Here is an 18,029-nt window from a genome sequence, read left to right as displayed (position 1 = left end):
TGTACAACTAATATAAACATGAAATAAAGTAAAATAAAACAAAATGTGGACCAAGTAAAATTAAAAGGAGAATTATATACAACTGTGGAATCATATTGCACGGAAAAATTGCGCATGGTTTTCAGATACTGCACAAGAAACTTGAAAGGTGCAGATTAGAGTGATTTGTTATTGTTCAGTGCAGCGATCGCTCTGGGGAGAAAGCTGTCCCTGAGTCTGTTTGTCCTAGTTTTGATTGACCTATACCGTCGGCCGGAGGGTAGTAGGTCAAACAGGTGGTTTCTGGGGTAGGATGTGTCTTTGCTGATGGTGGCAGCTCTGCTGAGGTAGTGAGAGCTGGCAATGTCTTCCAGGCTGGGCAGAGAGCAGCCAGTGATCCCCTGGGCAGTTTTGATCACCCTCTGCAGCGCTCTCCTGTCTGCTGCTGAGCACCCCCCGTACCACACTGTGATGCAGTACATCAGTATGCTCTCGATGGCGGCTCTGTAGAACAACACCAGCAGCTTCTCCTCCAGATTGTTTCTCCTGAGCACCCTCAGGAATTGGAGTCATTGCTGGGCTTTCTTCACCACCACTGTGGTGTTGGCAGTCCACGAGAGGCTGTGAGAGAACTGCAGTCCCAGGAACCTGATGGAGCTGACCCTTTCCACACAGTCCCCTTGGATGTAGAGCGGGGCTGGGTCAGCCCTGTTCTTCCTGAAGTCCAGGATTATTTATTTTGTTTTTCTGGTGTTCAGCGGCAGGTTGTTAGCTGAACACCATGCTGTCAGTCAAATGACCTCATCTCTGTAGTTAGTCTCATCCCCCCCTGAGATGAGCCCAATCACGGTGGTGTCATCCGCAGACTTTATGATGGTGTTTGTGGGATGGGTTGGAGAGCAGTTGTGCATGTAAAGGGTGAACAGGAGGGGGTTCAGTACACAGCCTTGAGGGGAACCGGTGCTGAGTGTGATGGTGGAGGAAAGGTGGGGGCCAAGTTTCACGGACTGTGGGCGGTTTGTGAGGAACTCCTTGATCCACTGGCAGAAGGGGGTGGAGATGCCCAGATGTGTCAATTTCTGGACCAGGATCTCCGGGATGATGTGGTTGAAGGCTGAGCTGAAGTCCAGGAAGAACATCCTCACATAGCTCCCCTGGTGCTCCAGGTGGCTCAGCGTGGTGTGGAGAGCTGTGGTGATAGCGGCCTCTGTGGAGTGGTTTGCCCTGTAGGCAAACTGGTGGGTGTCCAGAGTGGGAAGCAGACAGGCTCTGATGTGCTGAGAGACCAGTGTTTCAGAGCATTTCATGACCACAGGCGTAAGTGCAACAAGCCTGTAGTCATTCATGCTCTCCACTGCTGACTTCTTTGGGACTGGAATGATGGTGGAGGATTTGAGGAAGAGTGGAATGATGGCCTGCGACAGGGACAGGTTGAAGATGCTGGGGAAAACTCCAGCCAGTTGGTCAGCACACGCTTTCAGTACCTTTCCAGGTACACCATCTGGGCCGGCCACCTTCCTGGGGTTCACCGCCTTCAGCACACGTCTCACTTCATGTTCCTGAAGTGTTAGCATGCTAGTGCTGGAGGGTGGTGGGTGTGGAGTTGCTGCTGGTCTGTCTGCTTCGAAGTGGGCAAAGAAGCAGTTCAGTTCCTCTGCCAGCGAGCGTCAGACCAAGCATTTCCTGGGTTGCTGCTTCTGTAGTTGGTTATATGGCCGAGATGAGTTTCTTCTGCAGGGTGGCTGGGCGCTCCCTTAGAGATAGGGTGAGGAGCTTGGTCACTCGGGAGGAGCTCGGAGTCGAGCCGCTGCTCCTCCACATCGAAAGGAGCCAGCTGAGGTGGCTCGGGCATCTTTTCCGGGTGCCCCCTGGATGCCTCGCTGGAGAGGTTTTCCGGGCATGTCCCATTGGGAGGAGGCCCCAGGGAAGACCCAGGACACGCTGGAGGGACTACGTCTCCCGGCTGTCTTTGTAATGCCTCGGTGTATGTGGATCGGGAGCTCTGGGCGGCTTTGCTTGAGCTGCTGCCCCCTGCGACCCAACTCCAGATAAAGTGAAAGAAAATGGATGGATGGATGGCCTAGATATCATTTAATGGGTCATGAAAGTAATTAACAATTATAGGATTTAATAATCATTATTTAATTAGAATATCTAATTACCTCAGGGCACCACCTATTTACTTTATTTTAATTTAAACATTAAACAGTCTCAATTAATCAATCATTTTAATTTAAACATTAATCAGTCTCAATTAATCAATCAGTCTCAATTTATTTAATCAATCTCGGGTCTGAAAGTCAAGATTATACGATACAATTGACCAAGGTTTTCCTTCTGAACACAAAATGAACCACAGCAGAAATATTTACATTTTATTTACAATTATACAAGAAATGAACAGTTTACTGGCATTTTTGTGGACAGTGATTAAATTTGTTCATTTATGGACACAATTTGCTTTCTCATGAGACGTTGAAAGAAAGTAGTGAGATAAAGCTTAAAGACTTTAAGTAAATAAATCTGATTAGAATTTGGTGATGAAATTTGAAGCCATTTATTATTAAGAAAATTATTAAACAAATAGGTGAATATGTTTAAAAAGAAGCCACTTTGCATCCATTAACAACAAAACCCTTTTTCTGGAACTTTTAAGTGGGTCACTTAGCTGATCCATTGAAGAGATGGTTTGGATGAACGTCCATCTGTCGTTGATGTCTTAGGCTCTTTGCAGTGTGAGCTCACTTGGGTCAGGGGTTAAACCAGCAGTCTCCCTGGCGATCCCAAGGCTTCAATGTCAGCTGTTTTTTCTGACAGGATGGCTGCTTGCAGTCAGGTCTGCCGTTGTCAGGTTGCTTGACCCCAGAGATGGAAGGCGTTTGTCGAAAATGGGTTCTGGTAGCTTTTAAAAGTTTGTTGGAGCCAGATTAAAAGTCTTTATGAATTTTGAAAAAAGTTACAACTTTAAGAGCAGAAGAGAAAGTCGCTTTTCTGTAAATTTGCTATTATTTTGGGGTCTTGTGTAAAACACTGTACAGCAAAAAGGTTCTAACAATAAACACAAATGCACATTTTGAACAATATATACAAAATGGTCTATGCATTTTGTTTGTCTTCATCTCAAAGCAATTTCTGCCTGCTATTACACAAAGGTCACATCACAAACTTCTACTTCTACTTCTACTTCTACTGTGTTTTGGAGTGTTCTGTCCTGCTCTGAAAGCAGCTTTCACACTTTTGCCCACTTTGGCTCCATACACTCTGAGGAGTGGCCCCTCACTCCATTGATATGGTAAATGGTGCTTTACGCCGGAATGAGAGAGCTTGCCCCAGGCTTATTCAATAACATTCACAGGCAATGACTAGTGGAGCATCTCTGAAACTCACACACTCTGTGTTTGAGCACGTGAGATTGTATGAGAGGCTCTCCGTCCGCTCCCTCTGATGACTTTCACTGATCGCAGTGCGTAATGGTGCAGGGCACACTGGAGCCAGCAGCCAGGGGGCTATTCAAATGGGCCAACTAGTAACACATTACTGCTAAAAACAATCTTTGTTTTATCACATGAGTTAAATCTGCCCTACAATTGGATTTTGGAAAACCATGTGATGGTGAACTAATTCAGATTGGACACTCACATTGCGCACGTCATCACACAGCTTCTATGAGGAGTACAAAGATGGTGGATTGTTGGCTCGAAAGGCCACGGAGTTAACTTTTCACCAAAAAAAAACAGAAGTTTCTATCTCATATCATTAAAAAGTTATTTATAATTTCGTAAAACGTGGTCTCAGCCATCGTATACGATGGCGTCGGCCCCAGAGGGTTAAAAACGTAAGGCTGTTAACCTGTTAAAAGTTATCAAAGAAGGAAACAGTGAATGAAGACACACATAGCTAGGCTAGCATGGAGCCTCGTTGACCCAAAAATAAAGTTAAGCGTTTGAAGAGAGAGAAGAGGAGAAGGAGAGGGCCTTTCGAGAGCCTTCTGAGAGAGGAGCGAGAGAGAGAAGAAACTCTGTTCTAACTTTTTAAAGGGGACTTACGTCATTAAACTATGCCCATTTAGGGTGTGTAACATTACAGAAAATTTCATGTGCTCAGAAAAATGATTCAGCTATTTAAACACATTAACTATTTTGGCATATTATTTGTTATAAGACATTTTTGGGATGAATATAACTTTATTAAAGGCTTAAACACATCCTACACACACCAATTGGTTAACAGAATATTCCATTATCAAAACATGGATAAGTCAGAAACAGTTTTTTGTTGAGAAAACATTAATGTATTTATTTAATTACGGCGAATCGAAACCATGCGCTACAGAAGGAATCCTCCTCTTGTTCCACCACGGGCCACTTTGTGCCACAAGTTGAAAGACTCGCAGGCTTTCAACCTGTGGCATTGCTGATTGCATACGCGTTGCTGATTGCATGCACATTTTACTGCTCTGATTTTTAAGTTGGACCATATGGGCCGTTTTCCGTCTTCGCTGTTGATTATTCTTCCATATTTGTTATGACCAGCTGACTTTCTGCAGCTCTGTAAATGGCTGGCATTGCAAGATTTACGAGGTCTGTTAGCAAAGTATCCAACCTTTTTATTTTTTTCAAAAACCTGATGGATTTGAATCACGTGTGCTTGCATGAGCCAACCTTGAACCTTTGTGTGCATGCGTGATTTGCTTGTAAGCAGCCTTTGTGTGAGGACATGTGCAGTGTGCTCAGCGGATTTTCATTTCAAGGAAAATGGTGGAACGACTGCAGCAGCACGACTGCATCAAATTTTGCCACAAACTGGGCAATAGCCAGGTGGAAACCATTTGGATTATTCAGATGGCTTTCGGAGACGATCCTCTGGGCATCACACAGATTACGGAGCGGTACAACTGGTTTAAAGACGGCCGCACAACGGTGGAGGGCGCGCCGCGCTCCAATCAGCATCAACACGCTGAAACGACGGATCATTTCCAAAGTGATCGCTGTGGTGATGTGGGACCGTTGTGTGATTATCCGACAAATTGCAGAAGAGGTGGACATCAGCACTTTTTCGGCACATTCCACTGTGAAAGAAGATTTTGCCATGAAAAGAGTGGCGGTGAAATTCATCGGCATGAAGCTGATGGCGCAGCAACAGCGCCTCCGTGTTGAAGTCTCACAGGACATGTTGTAACATGCCCAGCTCGTCAACTATTCGGAAGATTCAGATGGCTTTCGGTGGCTTTTCAGTCGTGTGACTATCCGAGAAACTGTGGACAAGCTGGACATGTCAGGGCATGTTACAACATGCAACTTGCAGACTTACATATTTATAATAGTATTTAGTGATAATGTTCATCATTAACTTTATTGAAGTTTGTGTACGCTGCTGTGAGATTGTGGAAGAAAACTTGGCCGACTCTCACTTTTTTTCATGTTCCCATTGCTGTGCATGCTCTCTCTGTGTTTGCATGGGTTCCCTCTGGGTGCTTCGGGTTTCTCCCAGCTCCAGGGAGATGCAGCTTAGGTGAAATGGTGACTTGAAATTTACCACAGATGTGAATGTGTTTGTCTTTGAATGAATGAATGAATGAATGAATGAAAACTGTTTATTTCGAACATTTGATACAACAACAATTACAAGATAGATCAGTAAAGACAACAACAAAAAAGTTCCTACTGTGTACCCAACATGTCCGAAAAGGGGTAGGGTGAAGCATCAGCTTATTTATCCCTACCCCTTCTTCCCCACAACCAGTAATACCCTTTGCCACATATACACATAGATTCCTACACACCTAAACCGATATCAATATATACACTCAACAAAAATATAAACGCAACACTTTTGGTTTTGCTCCCATTTTGTATGAGATGAACTCAAAGATCTAAAACTTTTTCCACATACACAATATCACCATTTCCCTCAAATATTGTTCACAAACCAGTCGAAATCTGTGATAGTGAGCACTTCTCCTTTGCTGAGATAATCCATCCCACCTCACAGGTGTGCCATATCAAGATGCTGATTAGACACCATGATTAGTGCACAGGTGTGCCTTAGACTGTCCACAATAAAAGGCCACTCTGAAAGGTGCAGTTTTATCACACAGCACAATGCCACAGATGTCGCAAGATTTGAGGGAGCGTGCAATTGGCATGCTGACAGCAGGAATGTCAACCAGAGCTGTTGCTCGTGTACTGAATGTTCATTTCTCTACCATAAGTCGTCTCCAAAGGCGTTTCAGAGAATTTGGCAGTACATCCAACCAGCCTCACAACTGCAGCCCAGGACCTCCACATCCAGCATGTTCACCTCCAAGATCGTCTGAGACCAGCCACTCGGACAGCTGCTGAAACAATCGGTTTGCATAACCAAAGAATTTCTGCACAAACTGTCAGAAACCGTCTCAGGGAAGCTCATCTGCATGCTCGTCATCCTCATCGGGGTCTCGACCTGACTCCAGTTCGTTGTCGTAACCGACTTGAGTGGGCAAATGCTCACATTCGCTGGAGTTTGGCGCGTTGGAGAGGTGTTCTCTTCATGGATGATGCAAAGGAGATGTGTTGCACTGCATGAGGCAAATGGTGGTCACACCAGATACTGACTGGTATCCCCCCCCATGAAACAAAACTGCACCTTTCAGAGTGGCCTTTTATTGTGGGCAGTCTAAGGCACACCTGTGCACTAATCATGGTGTCTAATCAGCATCTTGATATGGCACACCTGTGAGGTGGGATGGATTATCTCAGCAAAGGAGAAGTGCTCACTATCACAGATTTAGACTGGTTTGTGAACAATATTTGAGGGAAATGGTGATATTGTGTATGTGGAAAAAGTTTTAGATCTTTGAGTTCATCTCATACAAAATGGGAGCAAAATCAAAAGTGTTGCGTTTATATTTTTGTTGAGTATATATATATATACATATATATACACATACACATACATATATACATACACACATCAACATACATACACATATACATACACATATATACACATATACATATATACACATATATATACACAAACATAAATATACACCTACACATACCTACTTACATACAAAATACTATATATTTACAAGCCGAAGCAAAAAACAAAAACACCCTAACCCTCATTACCCTTCCTCCTCCCTATACCCAGAAAAAAACATATTTTTGTACCGCTGTTTGAACTGGTTCATGCTTGGACATTGCTTGAGCCCCACTCCCAATCTGTTCCACATCCTCACCCCACAGACAGAAATACAGAAACCTTTTAATGTTGTTCGTGCCCACTGATGCTTTAAATTAAATTTCCCCCTCAGACTGTAATCCCCTGATCTGTTAAAAAACATATTTTTAATATTTGCTGGAAGTAAATTGTTTATTGCTTTATACACAATTTGTACTGTTTGAAAATGAACCAAGTCTGTGAATTTTAAGAATTTGGATTGTAAAAATAGTGGATTTGTATGATCTCTATAGCCAGTATTATGAATAATTCTTATAGCTCTTTTCTGCATTACTGATAGTTGTACCTTTATAAGTATTACCCCATACCTCTGCACAGTACTGTAAATATGGTAAAACCAGTGAGCAGTAAAGAATGCGGAGTGAGTTGTGGTCCAGAATATGTTTCGCTTTGTTTAGAACTGAAATGCTTCTTGACAGTTTACTTTGTATATGTTTTATATGAGTCTTCCAGTTTATCTTATCATCTATTATCACCCCCAGAAACTTATTTTCATGTACCCTTTCAATATCTACCCCCTCGACTTGTAACTGAACCTGTATGTCTGTATTACAATAGCCAAATAACATGTATTTTGTTTTACTTAAGTTTAATGATAATTTGTTTCTGTCAAACCATATTTTCAATTTTCCCATTTCTATACTGATCCTCCTCAGTAACTCCTGCAAATCCCCCCCTGAACAAAAAATGCTTGTGTCATCTGCAAATAATACTAATTTTAATATTTTGGAAACATTGACAATATCATTTATATAAATTAGAAACAGTTTTGGACCCAATACTGACCCCTGTGGGACGCCACAAGCATTGTCCAAGCATGATGATGTATATTCCCCCAACTTCACAAACTGTTTTCTGTTACTTAAGTAGCTTCTCACCCAGTGCAACACCAACCCCCTAATCCCATACTGTTCAAGTTTATTGATTAATATGTCATGATTAATTGTATCAAAAGCCTTTTTAAGGTCTATAAATATTCCAACTGAATGTAATTTGTGGTCTATGGCGTTTGTAATCTCCTCAACTGATTCTATTAATGCAAGTGATGTTGAACTATGTGCTCTGAATCCATATTGACTATCAGTAAGTAATTTATGTTTATTTATGAATTTGTCTAATCTATTATTGAATAACTTTTCTAATAATTTGGAAAATTGTGGAAGCAAAGAAACAGGTCTATAATTTGTGAAGTGGTGTCTATCCCCAGTCTTATACAGCGGCACAACCTTAGCTATTTTCATTTGATTGGGAAATTTACCGGTTTGAAATGATAAGTTACAGATGTATGTTAATGGTTCTACAATCCATTCAATGACCTGTTTTACCACCACCATATCAATTTCATTTAAATCGGTAGATGTTTTATATTTACAATTATTCACAATGTCTATAATTTCATTTCCATCCACTGCTGTGAGGAACATTGAACAGGGATTTCTTTCTATGAGATTATTATCCCAATCCTCAGGCTGGGAATCGGGAATTTTTTCTGCCAAGCTTGGTCCAATATTTACAAAAAAATTATTAAAACCGTTGACTACCTCATCCTTATTTTCCTTCTTGACATTATTATCAATGAAATACTGAGGGTAACTCTGTTTTTTATTACCATTTTTGATAATGCTATTTAATATATCCCATATTCCTTTATTAGTGATGTGCGAGTTACTTCCAAAATATAATACATTATACATACTCACAGATTATACCCCTATTCCACAGAGTGCTGTTCCTTCCTGTTTCATCCTGAATAGCAAATCGGAGCGTGTTTTGAAGCATCACAGTAACTTCTTGATCCATCTTTAGTCAATCTTGCACAAAACTAATACAACCCCAATTCCAATGAAGTTGGGACGTTGTGTAAATGTAAATAAAACAGAATACAATGATTTGCAAATCCTCTTCTGTCAGGGCTTGACTTTTTATGTATTCCGTTGCTGGGGTTTTGGATTGTTTTGTTTTCTTCTTGCTTTGCTTTTCTTCTTGCTTTTGTGTTTTCTGGGTTTGTGGGGTTTTGTTGCTGGGGCCTGTCTGTGGTTCTTTCTCTCTCTCGGGCCACGCCCCTCTTCTGGTTCTTGCTGTGCACACCTGTGTGTGATTCATTGATTGCCACCTGGGGCTTTATTAGCTCACAGCTTGTACCAGCTGTTCGCCAGTTTGTTGCACCCTGTGCCTTCATACCAGCTCTTGTTCTTGTATTCTCTAGATCTGCCTGCTTCAGTGTTGACTCGACCTCCTGCCTGTTTATTCCGACCATTGCTTCCGACCTCATTAAAGCCTATTTTCAAACAGAGCTGTGTAAGTGAGTCTTGCAATTGTCTCCTACCTAACCTGCCCGACAGCTTCAACCTATATTCAATTGAATACACCACAAAGACAATATATTTAATGTTCAAACTGATAAACTTTATTGTTTTTGTGTAAATATTTGCTCATTTTGAAATGGATACCTGCAACACATTTCAAAAAAGCTGGGACAGTGGTATGTTTACCACTGTGTTACATCACCTTTCCTTCTAACAACAGTCATTGGAATTAGGGGTTGTATACACAGTAGTTACGGCCATCACCAGCATCGGTTTTGAAATTGGGGTGAAGTTTTTGAGCTGTTTAAAATTTCATCCTGATTCCACAAATCGGCATCATGTGGTCACTTCCATGTTCATAGTCTTAATAGCGTCAGTCATGTTCAAACATCTTTAAACAGAGTAGTGCTGGTGAGTACAGCTTGATACTTGTTTGATTGTGCTTCATCAGGGTAACAATTTGAAGCAAAAGCAGTGTCTGTTGAGGTTCTGGATGAGAACACAGCAGAGAGCAGCTTTACTTTCATTTTTGAGTGCACTGCCAGGTATGTGCTTTATAAGCCAGGCAGTTGCCAGCTCCACACTTTATAAACTAACCTGACAGGAAGCATGCCGGAGTAAGCCATGTCGTCCTGTTTTTTCACTTTCTATGGATCGTGGGGGATCATAATAAAACAGTGTCCTGTGAAATAGGAGTGTTACTAGTTAATAGTTATTTCAAAATAATTTGTTACATTACAATATCACTGTCTCAGCAGAGTGGGTCCTGATTAGGGGATGATGTGAATGCAGTCCAGGAGAGCCCCAATCTCCCTTGGGAATAAGTCTGACCACAATCTGTCCAATAAACTGAATGGTTTTTATAATGGTTTTAGCATTCATGATTTTAGTAAAGAACAGTCCCTCTTCAATGTTGTGGCACCTGGACCTCCATCCATATCAGTAACGATGTGGTTCAGAGGCTTTTCAGGGCCACAAAGGAGAGGAATTGGCATTGGTGGGTGCATTCTTAGGAACTGTGCTGATCAGCTGGCAGAAATCTTCTCTTTCATTTTCGAATGTTCTTTTTATCTCTACAAGGTCCCCAGTTTATGGAAAGACTCCACAAGTGTTCCTGTGCCAAAAATCAGTGCACATAAGCAGCTTAAAGATTAGGCCTGTTGCACTTACCTCCTTAGTGATGAAGACACTGGAAAAAAATGCTCTTTTAAACTTTGACTTGACTTGGATTCTCTTCAATTTGCATACAGGTCAGTTAGGGGAACTAATTATGCACTGTACTGAATACAGTAATTGCAGATTTACAGGGGGCTAAAACCTTTTCTTCTGCTTTTAATTGCATTCAGCCACACATTTTAACAGAGAGGTTAAAAAACATTATTATACATGGCCCATGCAGATACCCGCAGGCTTTGCGCCATGTCAGGTTCATCTCGAGGTTCCCTCGTATGCGCTCAAATCATTTCAGATGCTGTTTTGTCGCCATCAGAATATGTAAATTGTGGTTAGATGGTCCTTAGACTGCTCATGGACCTCTGTCGGATAGGTGTCCCATCTCAACTGCACCCGGAAAATTGTGAACATGTGCTTCACACTCAGGACTGCCGGCAGATTTTGACCAACTGTGTGAACTTCTGCAGATGGCTGTCAGAATGTTTTGGAACTGAAATCTGACACCTTTCGGATGTGCGCCAATTCATAAGTCCAATGCCACTCTGCATGATTCCGGCTATGTGTGACGGGGGTATTAGGGTCAATGTTGTTTTATCTGATACTCTTATTTCTTCCACTGGTTCTCCACAGGGTTGTGACCTTTCACCTCTTTTATTTGTTCTATAGCACTAACATGCGCCAAAGTCAACATCAAGGACGATTTATTGTTAAATTTGCTGATGATTCTGTCACTGTGTCTGTTTTAAATTCAGATGATCAAGACCATGGCCCTGTGGTGTCAGATTTTATCAGCTGGTGATATCCTTTTTAGATATCAATGTGAACAAAACCAAAGAGATGATAAATGATTTTAGGAAAAAGCAGATGACATTTCCCCTGTAGTTATTAATGGTCTGGTTGTTGAAATTGTACAGAAGTATAAATACCTTTACTGATAGTGGACTAACCTTTGAGCATCAGATTGACCAGGTATGTAAGAAAGCTCACCAGTGCATGCATTTTTAGGCATTTTAATGTGGAGAGTACTTTTATGAAGATGTTTTATTGTTGTTTTATTGAATCTGTTCGTACGTTTTCTTTTATTTGCTGGTATGGGTTTTTAACTTTGAAAAACAAAAACAGTTTGCATTGTATTGTAAATGAGTGCAACAAGATTGCTGGTGCTTCCTTAAATGACCTGCTATCCATATATAGAAGCAGATCCATTAAAAAGGAGTTGTTGATCTTGGATGATCCCAGTCATCCCTTGTACCGAAGTTCAGACTGCTTCCATCTGGTCATAGATTTGTGCCCAAGAGACGTAAGACGTAAGACGTAAGACCAATAGGTACAAGAACTCTTTTATACCAACTGTCACAACTGTCACATGAGTGGTTTTTAACTAGGTTTTCTTATTTTTTTTTAATGTTGTATTATTATGTCTACTGTTTGGTGAGTTTTCATGCCATATTTAAGATCTGTTATGTTTAGGTTTATGTATGCATGAATGTGTTCTATCTGCTGGCTGCACAACAAATTGCCCCATTGGGGATAATAAAGACATCTTGATACATTGATACCTTGATATTTCACTTTCTCCGACAGCATGTGAACAGCAATTGTGTGGGAAGTCGTTGGATTTCACGTAACGTTCGCTGAGTGTTGCTCTTTCCTCACTTGACTTGCATGGCGTCTCGCCTAGATTTTAAACATTTCAAAGTTGGCAATGCAACAAGGGTCTCTGCGACACAGTCTCACACACTCCCAGAGCCATCACTGGTGTCGGGAAGCCCTCTGAATGTAGTCCCCACTACTCATAACATGCAAGAATCGTGACAGAACTTTGTGTGGGGTTGACAATAAATAAAACTACATTGTGAGTGACTGGAAACAAAAATGAATATCTGACATTCCCCCATGAGACACCCAGGACCTGCTCTGGGAGAACGCCAAAATAGTGGATATGGTCGGAGAAAGACAGTGCTTTTGCAAGCAGTTGAAGGAGTCCAGCAGCTGCAGCTCAGTTGCCGACCCGTATGCAGTGGGCTGGACACACCTCTCCTCGCCAACTGGGGCCATCTTTAATCTTTATATAGAGGACCACAGAGGTGAGCCTCAGCACAGCAGTGGACTGGAATACTGGTCATTCATGAGAACCGATAAGGACATCTGTGCACGGTGCCAGCCAGGAGCTGTTCACTGCTGGACATTATATATTTCATCCTGTTGCTGGCAATCATGTGCAATCCGACCGTGATGTTGTCCATGTTAGCCATGTGAATAGACTGTAGAAATTCCCCCACTGTTCCCAATAATGGCAAAGTAAAATAAAATAAATAATAAAATAATAACAAATTAAAAATAATAACAATTATAAAGCCTACAGTGCACTCACCAGTTTGCAGAATGATGTCCCTGCTGGATCTTGTGTCCCATCTTTCCGCTTACCCGCTTACTCCAATTAAGGGTCACGTTGGCTCCGAGATCCATGCACATCGAATGTACATCGATCATTCACGTGGTGGAACCGGCTGGAACAGCTTTTTCTCTGTGAAGCAGCAATGTCCAGCGGCTCTTCAGGGGTGTGTGTCCTCTGATTTGATTTATTAGGCAATAACATTGAAAGTCCCTTTGGCTGTTCCCTTGTTTTTCTTCACTTGGGGTGTCCAGAGCAGATCCTTGGTGGATCCGCACATTGATTTGGCACAGATACGTCCTCCTGCATTTTGGCTCTGATGGACATATGATGTCACATTTCCACAGCATATCATTTATCAAAAAGATTTTCCTGGTTGAAGACACATATGTGCGCTGTTGGAGCTGGATATGAGCGGTGTGCATGCTATTTATTGAAAACATATCATATTTCCTGTCTGTTTGTGCATTCCTCACAACAATTACATTAAAGAATGCCCACCGCACGTCCTCAGAGAAAGAGAGGGGGGTGGGCAGAGAGAGCACTCCAGATTAAAAAAAAAGATTTAAAGTGACACAGTGCTGTGCTCAACTCCTACAGAATTGTGCGCCTCAAAAAAAAAAAACAAAACAAACAAACAAACAAAAAAAACAGTGAATGCATAAATCCAGAAGTCCTAATGTCCTGCAACCGTGGCTAGGCTGGCAGCAGTGGCTGTTCCTCTCCGATCATCTACACTATTGTGGCGGGCTCCCCTGCAGCTCATGTGTGTGGCCCACCCCCCTCCCTCCCACAGTTCTCTCATTAGTCTCTCATGTTAGGAGTCACAGCGAGTACATTCAGGGCGTCACACAAGAGCAGCTATGGCTCTGAGACCAGACAGGGAGAAGCCTTGGGGCCTTGCCAATGTTGAAATATTCTAAATCCAGGAGTGATGCGCTGGTGATGCCCTGTGAGTGAAACAAAGGAAGAGCACTATCCAGCAAACATCACATGAAATCAAGCGATTTCCCTCAAAATTGCTCTTTGCAGGCTATCGCAGCCCAGTGAGATAGGACCCTTAGTGTTTCAATAACAATCAAATTAGAAAAAAATAGTGTGAGGACAAAAGTGAATAGTTCCTTTACTTGTTAAATGTTCACAGCTTCCCTTAATCAGCATCAATTATTGTGCATCACTGAGTAAGTAAATGACTTGCTCATTCATTTTCTTGCTCTCACCAGTGTCAGATTCATTGCCATGGTCCAGGTACTTCTTATTTTCTGTGATGTCTTTCTGTGAGACCAGGAACAGAACCACTTCACTCTTCTCATTCTTTATGGGTACGATGTCAAGCAGGCACCAGAACCTGAAACCTGTCCAGAGAACAGTCACAGAACACAATGAGCCTGGACAGACAAAGACAATGCATTGGGGGGGAAGAAAAAATCAAACAAAATATCAGTTTAACAATACTTCTGTACGATTGCTGGAAACCAGAAAAATAATTAATTACGCTGGCTGTGAATTTTTACTGTTATTTTTAGTTTTTCACTCAATGAAATTTAAAATTGAAGGTTTTTTTTTTTTACCATTAAAAGATGTTTCAAAAGTCAATGAATAATCATCCCAGAAGAATATTTTACAGCTCAAATTTGCTGAGCTACACAGACAAAAAAAAAAAAAAAATGAGATTGTCACTTCAGCCTCATTTTAGTTTTGATTGAGTCTCAGAATGATTTTTGAACTTGATGAGAGTTCTTCTGAAGCTTAAAAGGAGGCCGATTTGAGATTTTGTGTCTTTCTGTTCAGGAAAGAAAACCAAAACATTGGGAAAAGTAGCCGTAGACTTGTTTTGGTTTCACACACACCTCATCAGTCTACATATAGCAATAAATGAAACATTTTTGAAATCTCATTTTTAGTTTTCTTTTCCTCTGTGGTGTTAAACAGTTCTAATTTAAGTTTTGACCAAGCTATTTGTGATTATAATTTTTGCCACAATCAAAGAGCCCAAGTCAATGGTATTAAGAAAATGCATTAAAATTTTGACTGGAAGGAATAATGTATAGTGTAAATGGTGGCAGAGAAAGGCTAGACTCCTGTGGCACTCCTGCAATGGTTAGAGTGCAGCATTTAATTAATTTTGTTGCTCAAAATTTGTGGCAAAATTTAACACCAATGAAGAGGAACATGTTTATATCATTAATCACAATCCTCATATTTATATGAATAAAAATTAATGAATTAAATGAATAAAATTCTACAGCTAGCCAGGCCCCTGTAGTCGGTGCGGACCAAGGTAGCTTAGCCGCCGTTAGTTCCCCCCTGGCAGATCCCGTGCAGTCGGGAAAGCAGGCTGACTGGGTGACTGTGAGGAGGAAGCGTAGCCCTAAACAGAAGCCCCGTGTACACCGCCAACCCGTTCACATCTCTAACCGTTTTTCCCCACTCGACGATACACTCGCCGAGGATCAAACTCTGGTTATTGGCGACTCTGTTTTGAGAAATGTGAAGTTAGCGACACCAGCAACCATTGTCAATTGTCTTCCGGGGGCCAGAGCAGGTGACATCGAAGGACATTTGAAATTGCTGGCTAAGGCTAAGCGTAAATTTGGTAAGATTGTAATTCACGTCGGCAGTAATGACACTCGGTTACGCCAATCGGAGGTCACTAAAATTAACATTAAATCGGTGTGTAACTTTGCAAAAACAATGTCGGACTCTGTTGTTTTCTCTGGGCCCCTCCCCAATCAGACCGGGAGTGACATGTTTAGCCGCATGTTCTCCTTGAATTGCTGGCTGTCTGAGTGGTGTCCAAAAAATGAGGAGGGCTTCATTGATAATTGGCAAAGCTTCTGGGGAAAACCTGGTCTTGTTAGGAGAGACGGCATCCATCCCACTTTAGAGGGAGCAGCGCTCATTTCTAGAAATCTGGCCAATTTTTTGGGATCCTCCAAACTGTGACTGTCTAGCATTGGGACCAGGAGGCAGAGCTGTGGTCTTATACACCTCTCTACAGCTTCTCTCCCCCCGCCATCCCCTTATTACCCCATCCCCGTAGAGACGGTGCCTGCTCCCAGACCACCAATAACTAGCAAAAATCTATTTAAGCATAAAAATTCAAAAAGAAAAAATAATATAGCACCTTCAATTGCACCACAGACTAAAACAGTTAAATGTGGTCTATTAAACATTAGGTCTCTTTCTTCTAAGTCCCTGTTGGTAAATGATATAATAATTGATCAACGTATTGATTTATTCTGCCTAACAGAAACTTGGTTACAGCAGGATGAATATGTTAGTTTAAATGAGTCAACACCCCCGAGTCACACTAACTGTCAGAACGCTCGTAGTACGGGCCGGGGCGGAGGATTAGCAGCAATCTTCCATTCCAGCTTATTAATTAATCAAAAACCTAGACAGAGCTTTAATTCATTTGAAAGCTTGTCTCTTAGTCTTGTCCATCCAAATTGGAAGTCCCAAAAACCAGTTTTGTTATTATCTATCGTCCACCTGGTCGTTACTGTGAGTTTCTCTGTGAATTTTCAGACCTTTTGTCTGACTTAGTGCTTAGCTCAGATAAGATAATTATAGTGGGCGATTTTAACATCCACACAGATGCTGAGAATGACAGCCTCAACACTGCATTTAATCTATTATTAGACTCTATCAGCTTTGCTCAAAAAGTAAATGAGTCCACCCACCACTTTAATCATATTTTAGATCTTGTTCTGACTTATGGTATGGAAATAGAAGACTTAACAGTATTCCCTGAAAACTCCCTTCTGTCTGATCATTTTTTAATAACATTTACATTTACCCTGATGGACTACCCTGCAGTGGGGAATAAGTTTCATTACACTAGAAGTCTTTCAGAAAGCGCTGTAACTAGGTTTAAGGATATGATTCCTTCTTTATGTTCTCTAATGTCATATACCAACACAGAGCAGAGTAGCTACCTAAACTCTGTAAGGGAGCTAGAGTATCTCGTCAATAGTTTTACATCCTCATTGAAGACAACTTTGGATGCTGTAGCTCCTCTGAAAAAGAGAGCTTTAAATCAGAAGTGTCTGACTCCGTGGTATAACTCACAAACTCGTAGCTTAAAGCAGATAACCCATAAGTTGGAGAGGAAATGGCGTCTCACTAATTTAGAAGATCTTCACTTAGCCTGGAAAAAGAGTTTGTTGCTCTATAAGAAAGCCCTCCGTGAAGCTAGGACATCTTTCTACTCATCACTAATTGAAGAAAATAAGAACAACCCCAGGTTTCTTTTCACAACTGTAGCCAGGCTGACAAAGAGTCAGAGCTCTATTGAGCTGAGTATTCCATTAACTTTAACTAGTGATGACTTCATGATTTTCTTTGCTAACAAAATTTTGACTATTAGAGAAAAAATTACTCATAACCATCCCAAAGATGTATCGTTATCTTTGGCTGCTTTCAGTGATGCCGGTATTTGGTTAGACTCTTTCTCTCCGATTGTTCTGTCTGAGTTATTTTCATTAGTTACTTCATCCAAACCATCAACATGCTTATTAGACCCCATTCCTGCCAGGCTGCTCAAGGAAGTCCTACCATTATTTAATGCTTCAATCTTAAATATGATCGATCTATCTTTGTTAGTTGGTTATGTACCACAGGCCTTTAAGGTGGCAGTAATTAAACCATTACTTAAAAAGCCATCACTTGACCCAGCTATCTTAGCTAATTATAGGCCAATCTCCAACCTTCCTTTTCTCTCAAAGATTCTTGAGAGGGTAGTTGTAAAACAGCTAACTGATCACCTGCAGAGGAATGGTCTATTTGAAGAGTTTCAGTCAGGTTTTAGAATTCATCATAGTACAGAAACAGCATTAGTGAAGGTTACAAATGATCTTCTTATGGCTTCGGACAGTGGACTTATCTCTGTGCTTGTTCTGTTGGACCTCAGTGCTGCTTTTGATACTGTTGACCATAAATTTTATTAC

The 18,029-nt window shown here is 41.4% G+C and overlaps 1 protein-coding gene across 1 annotated transcript in view; it reads right to left on the bottom strand.

Moving 5' to 3' along the window:
- The window catches only part of LOC117513706 (potassium voltage-gated channel subfamily H member 3-like), a 519,543-nt gene that overhangs the window by 345,513 nt on the left and 156,001 nt on the right, over window positions 1-18,029 (bottom strand). Inside the window, exon 3 of the mRNA XM_034173951.1 lies at window positions 14,298-14,432. Within this exon, the coding sequence (XP_034029842.1) occupies window positions 14,298-14,432 (135 nt within the window). The remainder of the gene's footprint in view (window positions 1-14,297; window positions 14,433-18,029) is intronic.

Source organism: Thalassophryne amazonica, chromosome 1, assembly GCF_902500255.1.
Source record: "Thalassophryne amazonica chromosome 1, fThaAma1.1, whole genome shotgun sequence".
NCBI lineage: Eukaryota > Metazoa > Chordata > Actinopteri > Batrachoidiformes > Batrachoididae > Thalassophryne > Thalassophryne amazonica.
Note: the sequence above shows the minus strand (reverse complement) of the source record. Positions and strands in the feature narration are given on the sequence as shown.